At 49.2% G+C, this 18,367-nt stretch overlaps 1 protein-coding gene across 1 annotated transcript in view; it reads left to right on the forward strand.

Moving 5' to 3' along the window:
- Positions 1-14,598: 14,598 nt before the first annotated feature.
- Positions 14,599-18,367, forward strand: part of Ncs1 (neuronal calcium sensor 1) — a 62,676-nt gene continuing 58,907 nt past the window's right edge. The window contains exon 1 of the mRNA XM_045159885.1: positions 14,599-14,734. Coding sequence (XP_045015820.1) covers positions 14,671-14,734 — 64 coding nt within the window. The 5' untranslated portion in view covers positions 14,599-14,670. The remainder of the gene's footprint in view (positions 14,735-18,367) is intronic.

The raw sequence follows: 18,367 nt of genomic DNA on the forward strand, positions 1-18,367 counted from the left end.
AAAAGAAGAAATTATTTGCGTGCATATGTGTACATGCATGTGTGTGCGCATGTGCTCCAGGGCCTCTTGCCACTGCAAATGCACTCCAGCTGCATGCAACTTTGTATGGGTAATGGAGTAATGGGGAATTCAACCCAAGATGGTAGGCTTTGCAAAAGAATGCCTTTAGCCACAGGCCATTTTCCCAGCCCCCACCAGTTAGTCTAAACTCTCAAGCCAGTGAGCTCCAAGGATCCACCTGCCTCCACCTCCCCAATGCTGTGATTACAAGCACACACCATGACTTCGGGTATGTTTCTGTGGGTTCTGGACATCAAACTCTGGTCCTCGTGCTTTAAAGGCAAGCACCTTGCCCACTGAACTATCTTCCTAGCCACAGATAATACTTTTTTTTTTTTTTTTTTTTTGGTTTTTCGAGGAGGTAGAGTCTCACTTTAGCCCAGGCTGACCTGGAATTCACTATGTAGTCTCAGGGTGGTCTTGAACTCATAGCAATCCACCTACCTCTGCCTCCCTCCTGGGATTAAAGGCATGGGCCACCACACCTGGCTTTCTTTCTTTTTTTTTAATTGTTTTAAAGCATGGGCTGGGGAAATGGCTTAGCAGTGAAGGCATTTGCCTATGAAGCCTAAGGACCCAGTTCAATTCCCCAGGATCCACGTAAACCAGATGCACAGGGGCTGCAGGCATCTGGAGTTTGTTTGCAATGGCTGGAGGTCCTAGCATGCCCCTTCTCTCTTTCTGCTTCTTCCTCTCTCTCTGTCTCAAATAAAGAAATAAAATACTAAAAAACAACAACAAAAAACCTTGTAGACCACAGTATGATTAATACTAATTAATTAAATCTTGATATGACAGATTTTTTTTCTTTCTTTTTTCTTTTTTATTTATTTATTTTAAAATTTTATTAACATTTTCCATGATTATAAAATATATCCCATGGTAATTCCCTCCCTCCCCACCCCCACACTTTCCCGTTTGAAATTCCATTCTCCATCATATTACCTCCCCATTACAATCATTGTAATTACATATATACAATATCAACCTATTAAGTATCCTCCTCCCTTCCTTTCTCTACCCTTTATGTCTCCTTTTTAACTTACTGGCCTCTGCTACTAAGTATTTTCATTCTCACGCAGAAGCCCAGTCATCTGTTATATCTAGCTACAGATATAACAGATTTTTTTTCTCACACAGTTGAGGCAATCTTATAGGATTCTGTCCTGTGCTGTACGCAGAGCTATATAGCCTTCAAGCTGTAATTGACTATTGTATTGGATTCCATGGAATTCACAGACCAAGCCCTTAGATTCTAAATGCAGGTGGCTTCCTTTTGTGTGCTTGGTATAAATGCTGTTTCAAGGACTCCATTGAGAACAAATGTTTGTATAGCTCTCCAAGTGTTGCCTTAGGGTAAATCCCTAGGAATGGAATTGCTTAGTCAGAGACTGGGGGTATGATCAGCAAAACTATGCCCACTCACCCAGGGCCTGGGGGTGTTGCAACCCACTTCTGGCTTATTTGGTATGACTATCATCATCATTGCTGTTGTCAATGTTTCCTGATTGTTTTCTTTTTTGGGGGGTGGGGAAGAGATTTTAAGGTAGGGTCTCATTCTAGCCCAGGCTGACCTGGAATTCACTATGTAGTCAGTTTCAAGGTGGCCTCGAAGTCATGGCAGTCCTCCTATCTCTGCTTCCTGAGTGTTAGGATTAAAGGCATGACCCACCATGCCTGGCCCCAGTTAATCTGGAGTCTCTTTGATCTCTTGTAAAAGACAGTTCTGAGAGAAATGGCACTTGCTTGCAGAGCCTGCCTCCCTAGATTCACTTCCCAGTACTCATGTAAAGCCAGATGTACGAAGTGGTGTATGTGTCTGGAGTTCATTTGCAATGACAAGAGGCCCTGAAGTGCCCATCCTCATTTTCTCTTTCCACTTGCAAATAAATACATTAAAAAAAGAAATAGGTCTTTCTGCGTGGACAGGTCACTTGTGTTTGCTCTTGTCCTGTGGCCTATTCAATCTGTTACTTTTTTTTTTTTATCATTGAAACAAAATACCCAACAAATGCCTTTAATCCCAGCACTTGGGATGCAGAGGTAGGAGGATCACCATGAATTTGAGGCCATCCTGAGACTACATAGTGAATTCCAGGTCAGCCTGGACTAGAGTGAAACCCTACCTTGAAAAAAAAAAAAAAGAAAAAGAAAAAGAAAACCAACAAAAAGCAATTTAAAAGAAGGATTTATTTGGGCTCATGGTTTCAGAGGCAGGAAGGCATATCAGAGTTCATGGCTGGCAGATGGGTGGCTGGGACCCCTCACATCTGGAAAGACCAGGAAGCAGAAAGCAAGGAACACAGGAGTTCCTTTGTCCCTTTTTGTTCAGTCCTGGACCCCAGCCCATGAGATGGTGCCACTCATATGCAGGGTGGATCTTCCCTCCTCAGTAGAACCTCTGGAAACACCCTCACTTACACACCCAGAGGTGTGTCTCCCAGGTGATTCCAAACCCAGTCAAGTTGACAATGAAGACTGACCATCACAAGGTCCTGTCTATTGAGAGACTCATATTTTTCTTATCTTCTGATGCAGCTCTATTTTAGAAGATTGAAATACTTTTTTTTTTTTTTTTTTTTGGTTTTTTTGAGGTAGGGTATCACTATAGCCCAGGCTGACCTGGAATTCACTATGTAGTCTCAGGGTGGTCTCAAACTCAAGGTGATCCTCCTACCTCCTACCTTTGCCTCCTGAGTGCTGGAATTAAAGGTGTGCTAGATCTAAAATACTTTTTTCCCCAGTGCTGGGGCCCAGGGCTTGGACCATGCCAAGCAAATGTTCTCCACTGAGCCCCACCCCAGCCCTCAAGATAGGAACATGATGACATGGGCTTGTGCAATGCATTTTTTGAAATTAATTGACACGTAGTAATTGTGTATATTTATGGGATACAATGTAGTAATTCCATATACATATATAATGCATGATGATCAAATCCAGATAGGTGGCATATCCAGCTTTTTTTTTTTTTTTTTTTATTTGAGAGTGACAGACACAGAGAGAAAGACAGATAGAGGGAGAGAGAGAGAATGGGCGCGCCAGGGCTTCCAGCCTCTGCAAACGAACTCCAGACGCGTGCGCCCCCTTGTGCATCTGGCTAACGTGGGACCTGGGGAACCGAGCCTCGAACCGGGGTCCTTAGGCTTCACAGGCAAGCGCTTAACCACTAAGCCATCTCTCCAGCCCTATATCCAGCTTTTAAACAATGGTCATTCCTTTACACTTAGCTTAAGAGCTTCTATTTCTGTTTTTAAAATTATATTATACTTATTAAGAAAATTGAGGGCTGGAGAGATGGCTTAATTGTTAAGCACTTGCCTATGAAGCCTAAGGACCCTGGTTCCAGGACCCACAAAAACTAGACGCACAAGGTGGCGCATGCATCTGGAGTTCGTTTGCAGTGGCTGGAGGCCCTGGTATGCCCATTCTTTCTCTCTCTCTTTCTCTGCCTCTTTCTCTCTCTGTCTGTAGCTCTCAAATAAATAAATAAAAATTAAAAATAAAAAAAAAAATTGAGGCTGGGCATGGGGGCACACTCCCTTAATCCCAGCATTTGAGAGGCAGAGGTAGGAAGCGCACCATAAATTCAAGGCCAGCCTGGGACTACAGAGTGAGTTCTAGGTCAGCCGGGGCTAGAGTGCGACCCTGTTTCAAAACAAAACAAGAAAAGAGCATCTGGAAAGACTGCCTAGTGGTCAAGGTACTTGCCTGTGAAGCCTAAGGATCCAGGTTCAATTCTCCAGTACCCATTTAAGCCAGATGCTTATAGTGGTGTATGTGTCTGGAGTTTGCTTGCAGTGGCTAGAGGCGCTGGTGCACCCATTCTCTCTCTCAAATAGTACATAATTTATTTAAAAAAAAAAAAAAAGCCAGGCATGGTGGCGCATGTCTTTAATCCCAGCACTTGGGACAGAGGTACACTGAGACTACATAGTGAATTCTAGGTCAGCCTGGGCTAGAGTCAGACCCTTCCTTTAAAAAAAAAAAGGGAGGGGGAAGCTGGGGAGATGACTCAGTAATTAAAAGCACTTGGTTGCAAAGTCTATGTGGTGGTTTGATTCAGGTGTCCCCCATAAACTTAGGTGTTCTGAATGCTAGCTCCCCAGCTGATGGATATTTGGGAATTAATGCCTCCTGGAGGGAGTGTATTGTTGGGGGCAGGCTTATGGTCTTTATAGCCAATTTCCCCATGCCAGTGTTTGGCACACCCTCCTGTTGCTGTGGTCCATCTTCTGTTGGCCAGGGGGTGATGTCCACCCTCTGCTCATGCCATCGTTTTCCCCTGCCATCGTGGAGCTTCCCCTCGAGCCTGTAAGCCAAATAAACCTCTTTTTCCCAGAAGCTGCTCTTGGTTGGGTGATTTCTACCAGCAATGCGAACCGGACTGCAACAGTCTACCAACCCAAGTTCAATTCCCCAGTACCCACATAAAGCCAGATGCACAAAGTGGTGCATGTGTCTGAAGTATGTTTGCAGTGGAAAGAGGGCCTGGTATGTCCATACTCTCCTCTTTCTCTGCTTCCTCTTAAATAATTAAATAACTAAAAACAATAAACTTACCTTACTTACTCTGTGTGTGTTTGTGTATGGTGTCTTATAGCTGTAAACAAATGACCATTTTGCTTTATGTGGGTGCTGAGGAATAGAACCTATGTTGTCAGGCTTTGCAAGCAAGCACTTTTTTTTTTTGTTTTTTTGTTTTTCAAACAAAATTTGTTTTTTTTTTTTTTTTTAATTTTTATTAACATTTTCCATGATTATAAAATATATCCCATGGTAATTCCCTCCCTCCCCACCCCCACACTTTCCCGTTTGAAATTCCATTCTCAATCATATTACCTCCCCATTACAATTATTGTAATTACATATATACAATATCAACCATTTAAGTATCCTCTTCCCTTCCTTTCTCCACCCTTTATGTCTCCTTTTCAGCAAGCACTTTTTAAAAAATTTTTAAATTTTTATTAACATTTTCCATGATTATAAAAAAAATCCCATGGTAATTCCCTCCCTCCCCTCCGACACTTCCTCTTTGAAATTCCATTCTCCATCATATTGCCTCCCCATCTCAATCATTGTACTTACATATATACAATACCAACCTATTAAGTACCCTCCTCCCTTCCTTTCTCTTCCCTTTATATCTCCTTTTTAACTTACTGGCCTCTGCTACTAAGTATTTTCCTTCTCACACAGAAGCCCAATTATCTGTAGCTAGGATCCACATATGAGGGAGAATATGTGGCACAAGCAAGCACTTTTAATGGCTGAGCCATCTCTCCAGCTTAACTTTTTTTGTTTTTGTTTTGTTGTGTTTTGAATCCAGAATTGAACCCAGGTTGGCAGGCTCTGCAAGCAACTGCCTTTAACCACTGAGCAATCTTCCCATTTCCCATTTTTATGTACATTAACTTATTTTATTTTAAATTTTATTTATTTATTTGAGAGAGCAAGAGAGAAAGAGGTAGAGAGAGAGAGAGAACGGATGTGCCAGAGCCTCTAGCCACTGCAAACGAACTCCAGATACCTGCGCCACCTTGTGCATCTGGCTTACGTGGGTCCTGGGGAAGTGAACCGAGGTCCTTTGGTTTTGCAGGCAAATGGCTTAACTGCCAAACCATCTCTCCAGCACTAAACCACTACTTCTTTTTCTTCTTTTTTGAGGTAGGGTCTCACTCTAGCCCAGGCTGACCTGGAATTAACTTTGTAGTCTCAGGGTGGCCTGAAACACAGTGATCCTCCTACCTCTGCCTCCCAAATGCTGGGATTAAAGGTGTGCACCACCATGCCTGGCTAAACTTTTTTTTGATCATGATATCATTTTTTAAATTGCTATTGTTGACATATTTCAATTTTCCATCAGATGGGAACTCAAACTCCAGAACTTATCACCAAACTTGCCTATGTGACCCACATAGTAAAGCAAACCAATGTCACTCACTATGCATGGCTCACTACAAACAATCAGGCTTCAACTTTAACAACAGAATGTCTTGCCTGGTCTATGCCCTCTGGAGGCCTGGGTAGGGGAGAGACCTTTTACCCAAGAGGATTGATTCTACTTTTGGAGAAGAGAATAATAAAGTACATTTGGAGAGCACCTGAGCTTGAGGTGCTTTTCCCATAACCCCTCCAAGGGACTTGCCCTATTAGGTCCTAGATCTATGGACTACAACCTTGGGAGAGAATGGTTAGGGCTGATGACCCTGCAGGAGAGATTCCCAAAGTCCAGGACAGGTGACTTAGGAGACCTCTACTGTACACTCTGCCTCCCTGTGTAGCATTTTCCCCAGTGGCTTTATTTTATTTTTTGTTTTTTCAAGGTAGAGTCTTGCTTTAGCCCAGGTTAACCTGAAATTCACTATGTAGTCTCAAACTGGCCTCAAATCAAATTCACAGATATCCCCCTACCTCAACCTCCTGAATGCTGGGATTAAAGGCATATGTTACCATACCCAGCCCTGGTGGCTTTTGAAAACTTTTTTTTTTTTTAAATTTCACTCTTGCTCAGGCTGACCTGGATGGAATTCAGATGGCCTCAAACTCACAGTGATCCTCCTACCTCTGCCTCCCAAGTGCTGGGATTAATGGTGTGTACCACCATGCCTGGTTTAAGAAGCATATTTTTATTTATTTGCAAAGACAGAGAAAGAGGGAAGAGAGAGAAACAGAAAGAAAAAGCATAAGTATGCCAGGACCTCTTGTCACTGCAAATGAGCTCCAGATGCACACGTGCCAGTTTGTGCATCTGGCTTTACATGGGTGCTGGGGAATCAAACCTGGGTCAGCAGTTTTTGTTGTTGTTTTTCTTTGCCTGCTTTCTTTCTTTCTTTCTTTCTTTCTTTCTTTCTTTCTTTCTTTCTTTCTTTCTTTCTTTCTTTCTTTCTTTCTTTCTTTCTTTTTGAGGTAGGATCTCACTCTAGCCCAGGCTGACCTGGAATTCACCATGTAGTCTCAGAGTGGCCTTGAACTCAAGGCAATTCTCCTACCTCTGCCTCCTGAGTGCTGGGATTAAAGGCGTGTGCCACCACTCCCTGTCTTTAGCAGTTTTTTTTTTTTTTTTAAGCAAGTGCCTTTAACCACTGAGCCATCTTCCCAGCCCTGTCAGTGGCTTTTTAGGTGAACCTTAAGCACCACCTCTGGAGTCCTGCTCCCATTCCCAATGGCCTTATGAAATCACAGGAGAGGGCTGAGGGAATTGCTCAGTGGGTAAAGTTGCACGCTTCCTAAGCATGAGGACTTGGGTTCAATCTCCAGCACCCATTTTTACAAAGTAAAAGCTGGGTGTGATGGTATGCTCTTGGGATTCCAGCACTGGGGAGGTAGAGACAGATGGGTCCCTGGGGCTTCAGGTCACTGAGAGACACTATCTCCAAAAATTAAAAATAAAAGAAGAGCCGGGCGTGGTGGCATACACCTTTAATCCCAGCACTCAGGAGACAGAGGTAGGAGAATTGCCATAAGTTTGAGGCCACCCTGAGACTCCATAGTGAATACCAGGTCAGCCTGGGCTAGAGTGAGACCCTACCTCGAAAAACCAAAATAAATAAATAAATAAAAATAAATAAAAATAAAAATAAAAGAAGAAACAAGAGAAAAGAAGTAACAGAAGGACTTCTCTGTTCTGGAAGGCAAGAGGTATAACAGACAACAGCCTTAAACATGCGCCCCCTGCCACAGCCCACCTCCCTCTGATTCCTCACGTCAGGAGGGGCCCGGGAACCTGGCTGGCAGAGGAGGAACTCTCAGGTGGATCTATGGCTCAGAAACACTTCCTTCCCCTCAGGATGTCTGTACAGGAGCAAAGAGACTTGACTTTCCTTCTGCAAAGGCAATGCCTGTAACTGTAGAATTCACAGGCGAGAGTCTGGAATCAGACAGCAAGTGCAACATGGTGAATCTGCCACAACCGCCGAATTGCGCTGTCAAGTGATAAATGTGATTAGTGAATTATATCCCAGTAAAAATTCAGGAAGAATACAGATGAGAGGGTAAATAAAATAAAGAGGACATCATCTTTCCCTACAGATGATTATGGTCATGACTTGGGGGTGTGGCCAGTGGGCTCCACGTTTTATATTTAATTTGATTTATCTACACACACTATTTTATAATCTGCTTTTCTTTTAACATAAAAGTCACCATCCTGCCAGGCGTGGTGGTGCACACCTTTAATCTCAGCACTCTGGAGGGAGGCAGAGGTAGGAAGGTCGCCATGAGTTAAAGGCCATTCTGAGACTACATAGTGAATTCTGGGTCAGCCTGAGTTAGAGTGAGACCCTACCTCAAAAAAAAAAAAAAAAAAGCCACCATCCTTACAATGTATTTTGCAGGCATCTCAAATCCAATATATTTAATAAACTCATGACTCTCTTCATATGGCCCCAACTTCAGACATGCACACTTCTAGGGGGAACCAGGCTTGAGCCTCCCCGCAGCTGGGCTCCTTGTCTCTCACCCCATCTCTCACCTCAGAGACTGCCCCTAACATGCCTCACACAGCCATTTTCTCCAGTTCCTGCTCTGCTCCTCATGGGTGCTCTGCCCGTCACGCTGCCCTCTAGTCACACAGTGGGAAGGGACCTTCTCATGGCGATCTGGTGGAGACATCCCAGGGCCACACTTCAGTGGCACAAAGAACTTGAACCTCGGCTCTCCAGGAGCGGCTGGGGAGTCAGTGCCAGTGGACCACAGTCCTCTGTCCCAAGGCTGGGGAGACGAATTTCCAGCTGACATGGACAGAGATTCTGGGACAAACAGCAGGTCAGCATGAAGCTCAGCTGGTAGACTGCTTTTCCAGCAAGCAAAGCCTTAGGTGTGATCCCTAACCCTGCATAACCCAGTGTGGTGGTGATGGCGCTAGCCAGTTATCCCAGCAGGAGGATTAGAAGCTCAAGGTCATCCTCAGCTACATAGTGAGCTGGAGGCCAGCCTGAGCTATATGTGACTGTCTCTAAATAAATAACTAGATTTAAAAAAAAGTTAAATACATTGTGGCTGCAGCCAGGGTCAGTGCCTCCAATAGTGTCCCTATATTGGCAGGCCCAAGACAGACACCTTATCTGACCAGAGGATCTTCCAGAATCCTCTTTTTCCTGATTTTCCCTTGTCCAGACATTTCTTTCTTTCTTTCTTCCTTCCTTTATTTCTTGCTCTCTCTCTTTCTTTTTTCTAATAAACTATTTTTAAAGATTTATTTTATTTATTTATTTATTTTTCTTTTCATTGGTGGGAGGTGGTGGTGGTGATGATGATTTATTTTTATTTATTAGAGACAGAGAGAGAGAGGAAGAGAGAGAGAGAATGTGGGCATGCCAGGGCTTCCAGCCACTTCAAACAAACTCCAGATGCAGGCGCCGCCTTGTGCATCTGGTAACGTGGGACCTGGAAAATCAAGCCTGGATCCTTAGGCTTCGCAGGCATGCACCTTAACTGCTAAGCCATCTCTCCAGCCCTCGTCCAGGCATTTCTAAAACACCCACCTCAGGGCCAACTGGCACACCTGCCATCTCCCCCGAGCCGACTCCAGTCTATATGCACTCCCAGAGTAAACTTATCTCCATCTCTACCACGTTGCCCTCAGCCTCACCTGTCCACGGCCTGCAGGCTCTGGCACCTGTGTCTTGCACGTCTGTGTTCGTGTGTAGGTCTTTCCCTCTCTTCCTGCCTCTCCAGCAGGCAGAAACCACATCGGCCCAGCAGCCCAGGTCACAGCGTGGCTTTTGTCTCTGGCTCCCTCTGTTTCCCATCATCACCCAGTCTTGCTGTCACTGCTCTCCACAAGCATCACATTCAGATCCAGTCATCTTGTCTTCCCACACACACCAACCTGGCCACCATCAATGTCTGGCTGGCGATGGCAGTGACCTTGGGCAAGTCACAGGCTCTGTACACATGTGCCGGGAGTGAGACTCCACGTTGCACTCTTCTGGCTGGACACAGAGCCCCTCAGCCTGACCTGGCCAACCTTCTTTCTGCTACAGCTCGCTATCCTAGGGCTCATATCTTGGAATTTAATCTGTTTGTGAGATGGGCTGTGGTGGTTAGAGATTGGATCTTGGGGACAGGGGTTAAAGGAATTAGGTAGGGTGTCAGGGTACAACCCTTATAGTTGAATTTGGTAGTTTTTTGTTTTTTTTTTTTTTTTGAGTTAGGATCTTAGTAGTCTGTATCCCAGGCTGGCCTTGAACTCTCCATCTTCCATCCTTAGCCTCGGAAAGTGCTGGCAAACTTGATGGCTTTTGTGAGAGGGGCAAGGGGGGGGTGTGCTGGTGAAATAGCTCAGGGAGTGTTGCAGGCAGTGTCAGGTTGCTGGGATGAACTTCCAAACAGACACGGTTTATGGGAAGAAGGGGTTTATTTCAGCTTACCGCTCCAGGGGGAGGTTTCATGTAGGAGCTGCTTTCATACATCCAAGCGGAGAGAAACAACCAAACAGCCCGTAAAAACAAAGGTAGCAAGCACCAATAGGCAGCAAGCAGCAGGCACCCCAGCAGAGCTCATGCCTCTCTGCACACTTTTGGGCTGGAATTCAGATCGGCTCTCAGTGACACCTCCTCCGGCCAGGTGGCTGGAGACCCAAGTTACAAGCTTTAATAAAACACTTGAGTCTATTTTGGTCACACATTCAAACCGCCACAGTAAAAGCACTTGCCTCACAAGTATGAGGATTCCCCAGGACCCACATTAAAAAAAAAAAAAAAAAAAAAAAAGTCAGGTTGGGGCTGGAAGATGGCTCAGGGGTAAAAGGATTTGCTTGCAAAGCCTGCTGGCCTGGGTTTAATTCCCGAGCCACCCACTTGCAACTAAACAGGTATTCATTTACAGTGGCAAAAGACCCTTGTGTACACATGCACGCACGTGAATTTTTAAAAAAGAGACTAAAGCTGGGCGTGGTGGCGCATGCCTTTAATCCCAGCACTCAAGAGGCACAGGTAGGAGGATCGCTATGACTTCAAGGCCACCCTGAGACTACATAGTGAATTCCAGGTCAGCCTGAGCTAGAGTGAGACCCTACCTCGAAAAATAAACAAAAATAAATAAAATTAAATTTCTTGCCAAGTGGTACCCTGCACCTCTGGGGTTGTGGTCAGCAAGAGTACCAAATGCAGCCCCTGGACCTTGGACCAGAAAAAACATGACAGTCAGAACAAACATTCTCCCTACCTTTCTTTCTTTCTTTTTCCTTTTTTTTTTTTTTTTTTTTTTTTTTTGAGGTAGAGTTTCGTTCTAGCCCCAGGCTGACCTGGAATTCACTATGTACTCTCGGGCTAGCCTCGAACTCACAGTGATCCTCCTAATTTAGCCTGCTAACTGCTGGGACTGAAAGTGTGCTCCACCACGGCCAGCTAGACTTCTTTCCTTTAGAAGTCGTCCAGCCTATGGAATACACTGATTAGCACCCACACCCCTGTGTTGCTGCATGTGGCCAGGTTCCCAGTTCCTCCAAGGGTCTGACTGTGCTTTTCCTTACCTGCTTCAGGCCACTGGTTAGCCCTTCCCAGGGAGGGCTTCTCTCTGTTAAAGCCTCATAGCCTAGACCATGAACCTTCACACACACACACACACACACACACACACACACACACACACACGCACACACCGCTTATTTTTATTTCTTTCTTTCTTTTGGTTTCTCGAGGTAGGGTCTTGCTCTAGCCCAGGCTGACCTGTAATTCACTATGTAGTCTCAGGGTGGCCTTGAGCTAGAGCAATCCTCCTACCTCTGCCTCCAAAGTGCTGGGATTAAAGGCGTGCAGTACCATGCCTGGCTCTATTTTTATTTTTTTTATTGAACATTCTTGTGCCACCATGCCAGGTTCTAGTTTTATTATTTTTTTTATTGATCATTCTTTTATGTGTTCATTAGCTGTTTAATTTTCACTTATTTATTTGAGAAAGAGGCAGATAGAGAGAATGGGCCCTCAGGCCTCTAGTCGCTGCAAACTAACTCCAGACACATGCTCCACCTTGTGCATCTGGCTTATGTGGTTCCTGGGGAATCAAACCTGGATGCTTTGGCTTTTCAGACAAATGCCTTAACCGCTAAGCCATCTGTCCAGCCCCGATAATTTTTTTTTTTTTTTAAAGAAGTTAGCACGGGCTGGAGGAATAGCTTAGCGGTTAAGACATTTGCCTGCAAAGCCAAACATCCCAGGTTTGATTCTCCAGAACCCAGGTTGGCGTCTGGAGTTTGTTTGCAGTGGCTGGAGGCCCTGGTGCGCCCATTCTCTCTCTGTCTCTCTCCCCCTCTTTCTCTATCAAATAAAAAATAAATAAAAATAATTTTTTTTAAGAAGTTAGCAAGGGCCTAATATGCAGGATGCACAGTTAGCACACCTTGCTCCCACATCTAAAGCAGGCTCCCCAGCTGTGCACCCAGCCCAGGATTTCCAGGATTCATACCTGCCCACTTCCTCTCACACCTGCATCCCCTAGGCTTGGTCAGGGAAGAAGGAAGGGCTTTGGGAGGGTTGGAGAGGCACAGGAGTTGTGTCATTCAAAGACACCGTGGCCTTGGCTAGGGTTCCTTAGCCTTCTGGATCCTCTGAGGTCCTAACACAGAGTGGGGGGAGCTGGGTATGATGTTGCATGCTTTATTTATTTACTTTTAGCCCAGGCTGACCTGGAATTCACTCTGTAGCCTTAGGGTGGCCTCGAACTCATGGTGATCCTCCTACCTCTGCCTCCCAGTGCTGGGATTATAAAGGTGAGCGCCACCACGCCCAGTTTGGTGCATATTTTTAATCCCAGCACTCAGGAGGCTGAGGTAGGTAGGAGGAACATCATGAGTTCGAGGCCAGCCTGGCCTAGAGTGAGACAGTGCTTCAAAAATAAAAGAAAACAACAGGCTAGAGGTAAAAACAACAACAACAACAAAAAAAAACAAAAAAACAAAAACGAACTAAAATTACCTGTCTAGCTGGGCATGGTGGTGCACGCCTTTAATCCTAGCACTTGGGAGGCAGAGGTAGGAAAATTGCAGTGAGTTCAAGACCAGTCTGAGACTACGTAGTGAATTCCAGGACAGCCTGGGCTAGAGTGAGACCCTACCTTGAAAACCAATCAACCAACCAACCAAAGAAGGAATGGGGAAAAAATCACACCTTGCCCATGGCCACATCCCCACAAGCCTAGGAAGGGGTGACTCCATTCTGCCACACTTTGAGCTCCTGGCATGAGTCATTCTTTCTTGTTTCCTCTCCCTCTCTCACTGGGTCTTGACATGTCGTCTAAGCTGGTCTTGAACCCAGGATCTTCCTGCCTCATCTTCCTGAGAAAAGCTGGGATCATCACACATGCGGCTCACAAGAAGCGGCTCAGTGGACAGTGGGCCCTTCCCTTCCTGGGCCCAGGCCGTTTCCTGGGGAGCTTATGCTGTAGGGGATGAGGCAGCAAACTACAGTGAACCAGGCTGTTTGCCAGAGCTGCTGAGGAGACAGTGACCAAGGCCCCTGCTGGGTTCTCCCTGGACCCCACCCCAGCCCACCTGCCTCTGCGCATCCAGGTCTGAAGCCTGAAATGCAGGCTCCCAGGCCTCTGGTCTCTCCACGCAGGCCTAATCTACCAGCCCTGCGGAAATCTTTCCCCGGGTGCAAGGGATAGAGGCCAGCTCCTTGGAGGAGCACTGCTTGTCACTCTGGTCCCCACTCTGGTCCCTGCCCATTCCATATCTTTATCTGGAGCCCCTTGCCTGAAGGGAGGGCACTCTCTCTCTCTCTCTCTGGAGTCAGGCGAATCTCCATGCCCCCTTACTTTCCTAGCCCCTCTCCCTCTTTCACCCTGGCCTCTCGGGTCACGTTCCCCCAAGGCCGCAGCTAGGTGTCCCCCAATCGCCACGCGTGTCGTCCTGCGCAGCTGGGCCCAGCCGCGATGGGCCCAGGACCGTCCCTGTCCCGCTGGCCAGCTAGCGTCCCCCGCATCCGGGTGGAATGAATGAATTTCTCGGGGCCGGGGTTCGGCCCCATCCACGTCAGTTCTCCGGGGCCCTCCCCGCGCGCGCCACCGTGGCGAGGGTTGGCGGGCGGGAGGGCGGAGAGGCGTGTCCGCCGGCAGCTGTGGGAGGGGGTGGGGCGGGGCGGGGTGGGGGTGCGAGCAGGGAAAAGTGGGGGGCCCTCCCGCCTCGGTGCGGGGCGCGCGCGCTCTGCAGGCAGAGGCCGGGCCCGGGCGGGTGCGGGGCGGGAGGTGGCGCCGGGGCGCTGAGTGGCGGCTCCGGGTCCACCCCTGGCGCGCCGGTGCGGGCGGGCGGGAGGCGGGGAGCGCAGGGGCGGCGGCGCAGCGGCAGCGAGCATGTGCCGCCGCGGAGCCCAGTAACCAGGGACGACCGCGGCCACCGAGCGGCGGCGGCGGCGGAGGAGGAGGAGGCGGCGCCCCAGCCCAGCGCAGCTCCGCGCCGCGGCGCCCGGACCTCCCCTCCCCGGGCCTGTGCCCCGCGCCTCCGGCCGGGCCAAGGCGTAGCGTCGCCGGAGCCCCGTGCTCGGGCCGCGCGGCTACGGCCAGAGACAAAGGCGCGGCCCCGGCCCTGCCCAGCCCGGCCCAGCAGCTCCGCTGGGCTCCCCGACCGGGTCTGGCCCGGGGCAGGGCGGGGGGCCGCGGCCGCCGAGGATGGGGAAATCCAACAGCAAGTTGAAGCCTGAAGTTGTGGAAGAGCTGACCAGGAAAACCTACTGTGAGTGCACGCCGGGACCCCGCGCCTCCCCCCATCCCCGATATCCCGGGCCCCGTCACCCCTCCGCCCCACTGCGCCGCGACCTTCCCGGCGTCCTTCCCGGGCCCGTCTCCACCCCGGCTCCACGGACGCCCTGGCCGCGCCCCTGCCCCGTACCTGGCCCATTGTTCTCCCCCCTCCCCACCCCCCAAACACACTCACCCCGCCCCCAGACCTGGAGGAGGGCTGCCGGTCACCCCAGTCCCAGATTGCATTCCCAGCCCATCCTCGGTCCTTTCCTCCCCCACAGAGCTGTCCGGGGAGGTCTCAGGCTGTGCCAGGATAGGGGGCGGTGGTCCCAGGAGGTGCGGGGGGGTGGTGTTCCTGGGCGCCTGTGCCTCTGGCTGCGCCAAGCCGGTGGCAGGAGCGCGGCGGGTGGGTGCTGCGTGCATCACGAAGCTGCTACTGTTGCTGGAGGTTGGCCTGTCTCCCCGTCCCCATCCCCGGCAGGAAAGAGAGAGAGAGAGAATGGGGAGGGGGTGATGAGACCTGGCAGACAACTCTATATAATGACAGCAAGGATCCTGGACGCCTTGTGTTGGTTGTGACATTAGTAGCTTGCATTCTCCCGTCCCATCTTAGCTCTCACCTTGTCTGTTTGCCACACCAGGGAGTGAATTACATTCAGCCCTCCAGAGCTGACGGGGTGGGTGGGCTTGATCACTCAACCTAGAAGGAAGGTCTGTCCTCTCGACGTGCTTCTGTAGATCCGTCCCAGGTGTCACTCTGCACTTGGCCAACTTCACAACTCTCCGTTCCCCACATCTCCAGTGTGGCTTCACGGGTGTCCCCTCCCTGAAGCCTTGCCAGAGAGTGGCCCAGCTCACCAGTGGTCCATGGCACTGGTCCTGGCCACCCTGTCTTTTTTTTTTTGAGGATGGGGAGGACGCTGGCATATGGAGGAGCTTCTGCCTGGCGGTTTGACTTGCCAGGAGGTAGTTACCCAGACTTGCGTTGGAACCCAAAAGTAGAGCCTGGGTGGCACCCCCTCCCCCCAAAGGGTTGATTGACCACCAGCTAGGTGGAAGCCCTGGAGGTGGCTCTGGTGCATTGCACAGCGTCTGCTCCCCGCTCCTCCTCCTCCATCGGTCTTCTGGGTACGTTTGCCCTCTGACCGAGCCCATGCTTCACCCCGCGTGTCTCACCCGGGTGGGCTTGGAACAAAAGGGGCTTTTCCTGACTAGGGCACTGATGCTGGCTGGCTCTTGTCCAGGGGAGCTGGGACAAGGAACTGGGGATGTCACAACACCTCAATGAGGGGTGCTCCTGGCCTAGTCCACTCCCTCTTTCCAACGTGGGCATGTGGGCCTTTCTAACTCCCTGCTGTCTTACGAGGTTTGCTGGAGGGGACCCTCCTTTAAGCTTAGGTCAGGTGTGGCCCTCAGCCATCAGCGGGCAGGCTGCTAGTGGTACCTCCTGGGCCCCTGGGCCTGGGGAAGAAGGAGGCGCCGTGGACTTCTTCAGGAGTGGCGCAGAGTGTGCCAGGTTGTCACCATCACGGTGGGGGGGGGCGGGGCGGGGCACCAGTGAGCTGAGCGAAAGCCAAGAGTCTTGCTTACTGAATGTGTCATGCACCATGCTGCGCCCTTAGCACATTGACCGACACAGACAGCCTGGTGCGTGGTGGGTACCATTGCTGTGGCTGTTTCTGTGAACAGAGAGGAAACTGAGGCTGAGAGAGGCAACATGACATGGCTGGCCTCGAGGAGTGCTGGGATTGTTCCCCGGTCTGTTGCTATAAAGCTGTGCTTCAGGAGAAGCCTTGGGCTCACGCCAAGAGCTCTTCTGGGCTTCTCTTTCTGGTCTTAGCCCATGCTGGTGGATTCTGGATGGGACAAGTCTGGAAGGCCAAAGGTCTTTTGTCCCAGACCCATCTCTCTGAGGCTGACTGTTAACTTTGGGAGAAGTAGGGCCTGGTGATGCTGGGCTGGGCTATTTTATTTATATTTATTTTATTTATTTGAGAGAGAGACTAAGAGACAGATAGAGAGAGAGGGAGAGAGAGAATGGGCATGCCAGGGCCTTCAGCCACTGTAAATGAACTCCAGACACATGCGCCACCTTGTGCATCCGGCTTATGTGGGTCCTGGGGAATCGAACCTGGATCCTTTGGCTTCTCAGGCAAATGCCTTAACTGCTAAGCCATCTCTCCTCCAGCCCTGGGCTATTTTTAAAAGCCTTCTGAGGGGTGGAACAGTTTGGTTAGGGATTGAGGTAGGTTGGGAGCTTTTCTTCTGTCAAAGGCCTTATTAGGGGTGGGGGGGGTAGAGGGTCCACTTGCCTCTGGCTTGTCTCCCTGGGAAGGTCTTCCCTCTCCAGGCAGGCTTTGATCTGTGGCTGACAGCCGTCTCTCTCTGTGGGCACTTAGTAGGTCTGCAGACCTTTCTGGAATGAAAAGCCTGCCAACGGGACAAGCAGAGCCCCTGTAGCCTGCGGCAGGCCCCTGATCTGCCTCCTGCCTTCCGATGGGGTCTGGCGCTCTCTGCTCTTTCTTCTGGGGTATTCTGTGTCGGGGTCGAGAAGGGCCACCCAGGAGGACTCCCAAATATCATCTCGAGAGCCTGTGAGTCCCAAGGTACTACCCCACTTCTAAATCTTCAGGTCTGGGCTAGGGCTCCACGACTGGCATCCTTAAGGTATGATTATATGCACATGTTGGTTCTGGGGAGTGCCGCTTGCAGTATCTCACTTCTGACCGATGGGGGGGCTGGCTAGGTCACCCTGTTGTGCTACAAGGGCAAGCAGGGCCCAGGTAGGGAGGGGAGACTTGATGATCATACCTGAGTGGGTGCTGGGTACCATCCTCGGTGGCTAGTCTATTGCTTTGGGGTACAGGTACTTACATGCGCACCTGTGTGTAAGTCTGAAGGCTTCATGTGGCCCTGACTGCACACATCTGGACTCAGCCTGGCCAAAGCCCTTCATCTTCCAGACTTCCTACCCCAGAGCAATCAATGTTTTCTTCCTCTGCAGATAAGGATCACTTACATTCTCCCCCCCCCCCCCCCCCCGCTTGCAAATAAATAAAAACATTGTATATATTTTTATTTATTTATTTTCAAGCAGAGAGGGGAGGGAGAGAGGGAGAAAATGGACCCACCAGGGCCTCCAGCCTCTGCAAATGAACTCCAGATGCATGTGCCTCTTTGTGCATCTGGCTTTACTTGGAGACTGAGGAATTGAACCTGGGTTGTTAGGCTTTGCAGGCAAACACCTTAACCACTGAGCCATCTCTCCAGCCCTGATAAAAATAAATAAATTAAAAAACTCCTTTTTATAAAGGAGTCAGTAGGGGTCTAATAGGCAGGATGTGGTAAATGGCCAGTGGCTTCACAGTCGCCGGACAGTGTTGCTTTGATCATATTATTTCCGCTCTTCCTCCTTCCTCCTTCCTCCCACGTGCTAGGCAAGCACTGTATCATTCCTTTCACTCCCAAGCCTTGAGCTTTATTTATTTATTTATTTATTGCTTGAAAGGCAGAGTCTCGCTCTAGCCCAGGCTGACCTCTGTAGCCCAAGCTGGTCTCCAGCCCATGGCAATTCTCTGACCTTAGCCTCCTGAGTGCTGGGATTAAACATGAGCCTCCTGCCTCT

Source organism: Jaculus jaculus, chromosome 1, assembly GCF_020740685.1.
Source record: "Jaculus jaculus isolate mJacJac1 chromosome 1, mJacJac1.mat.Y.cur, whole genome shotgun sequence".
Lineage (NCBI taxonomy): Eukaryota > Metazoa > Chordata > Mammalia > Rodentia > Dipodidae > Jaculus > Jaculus jaculus.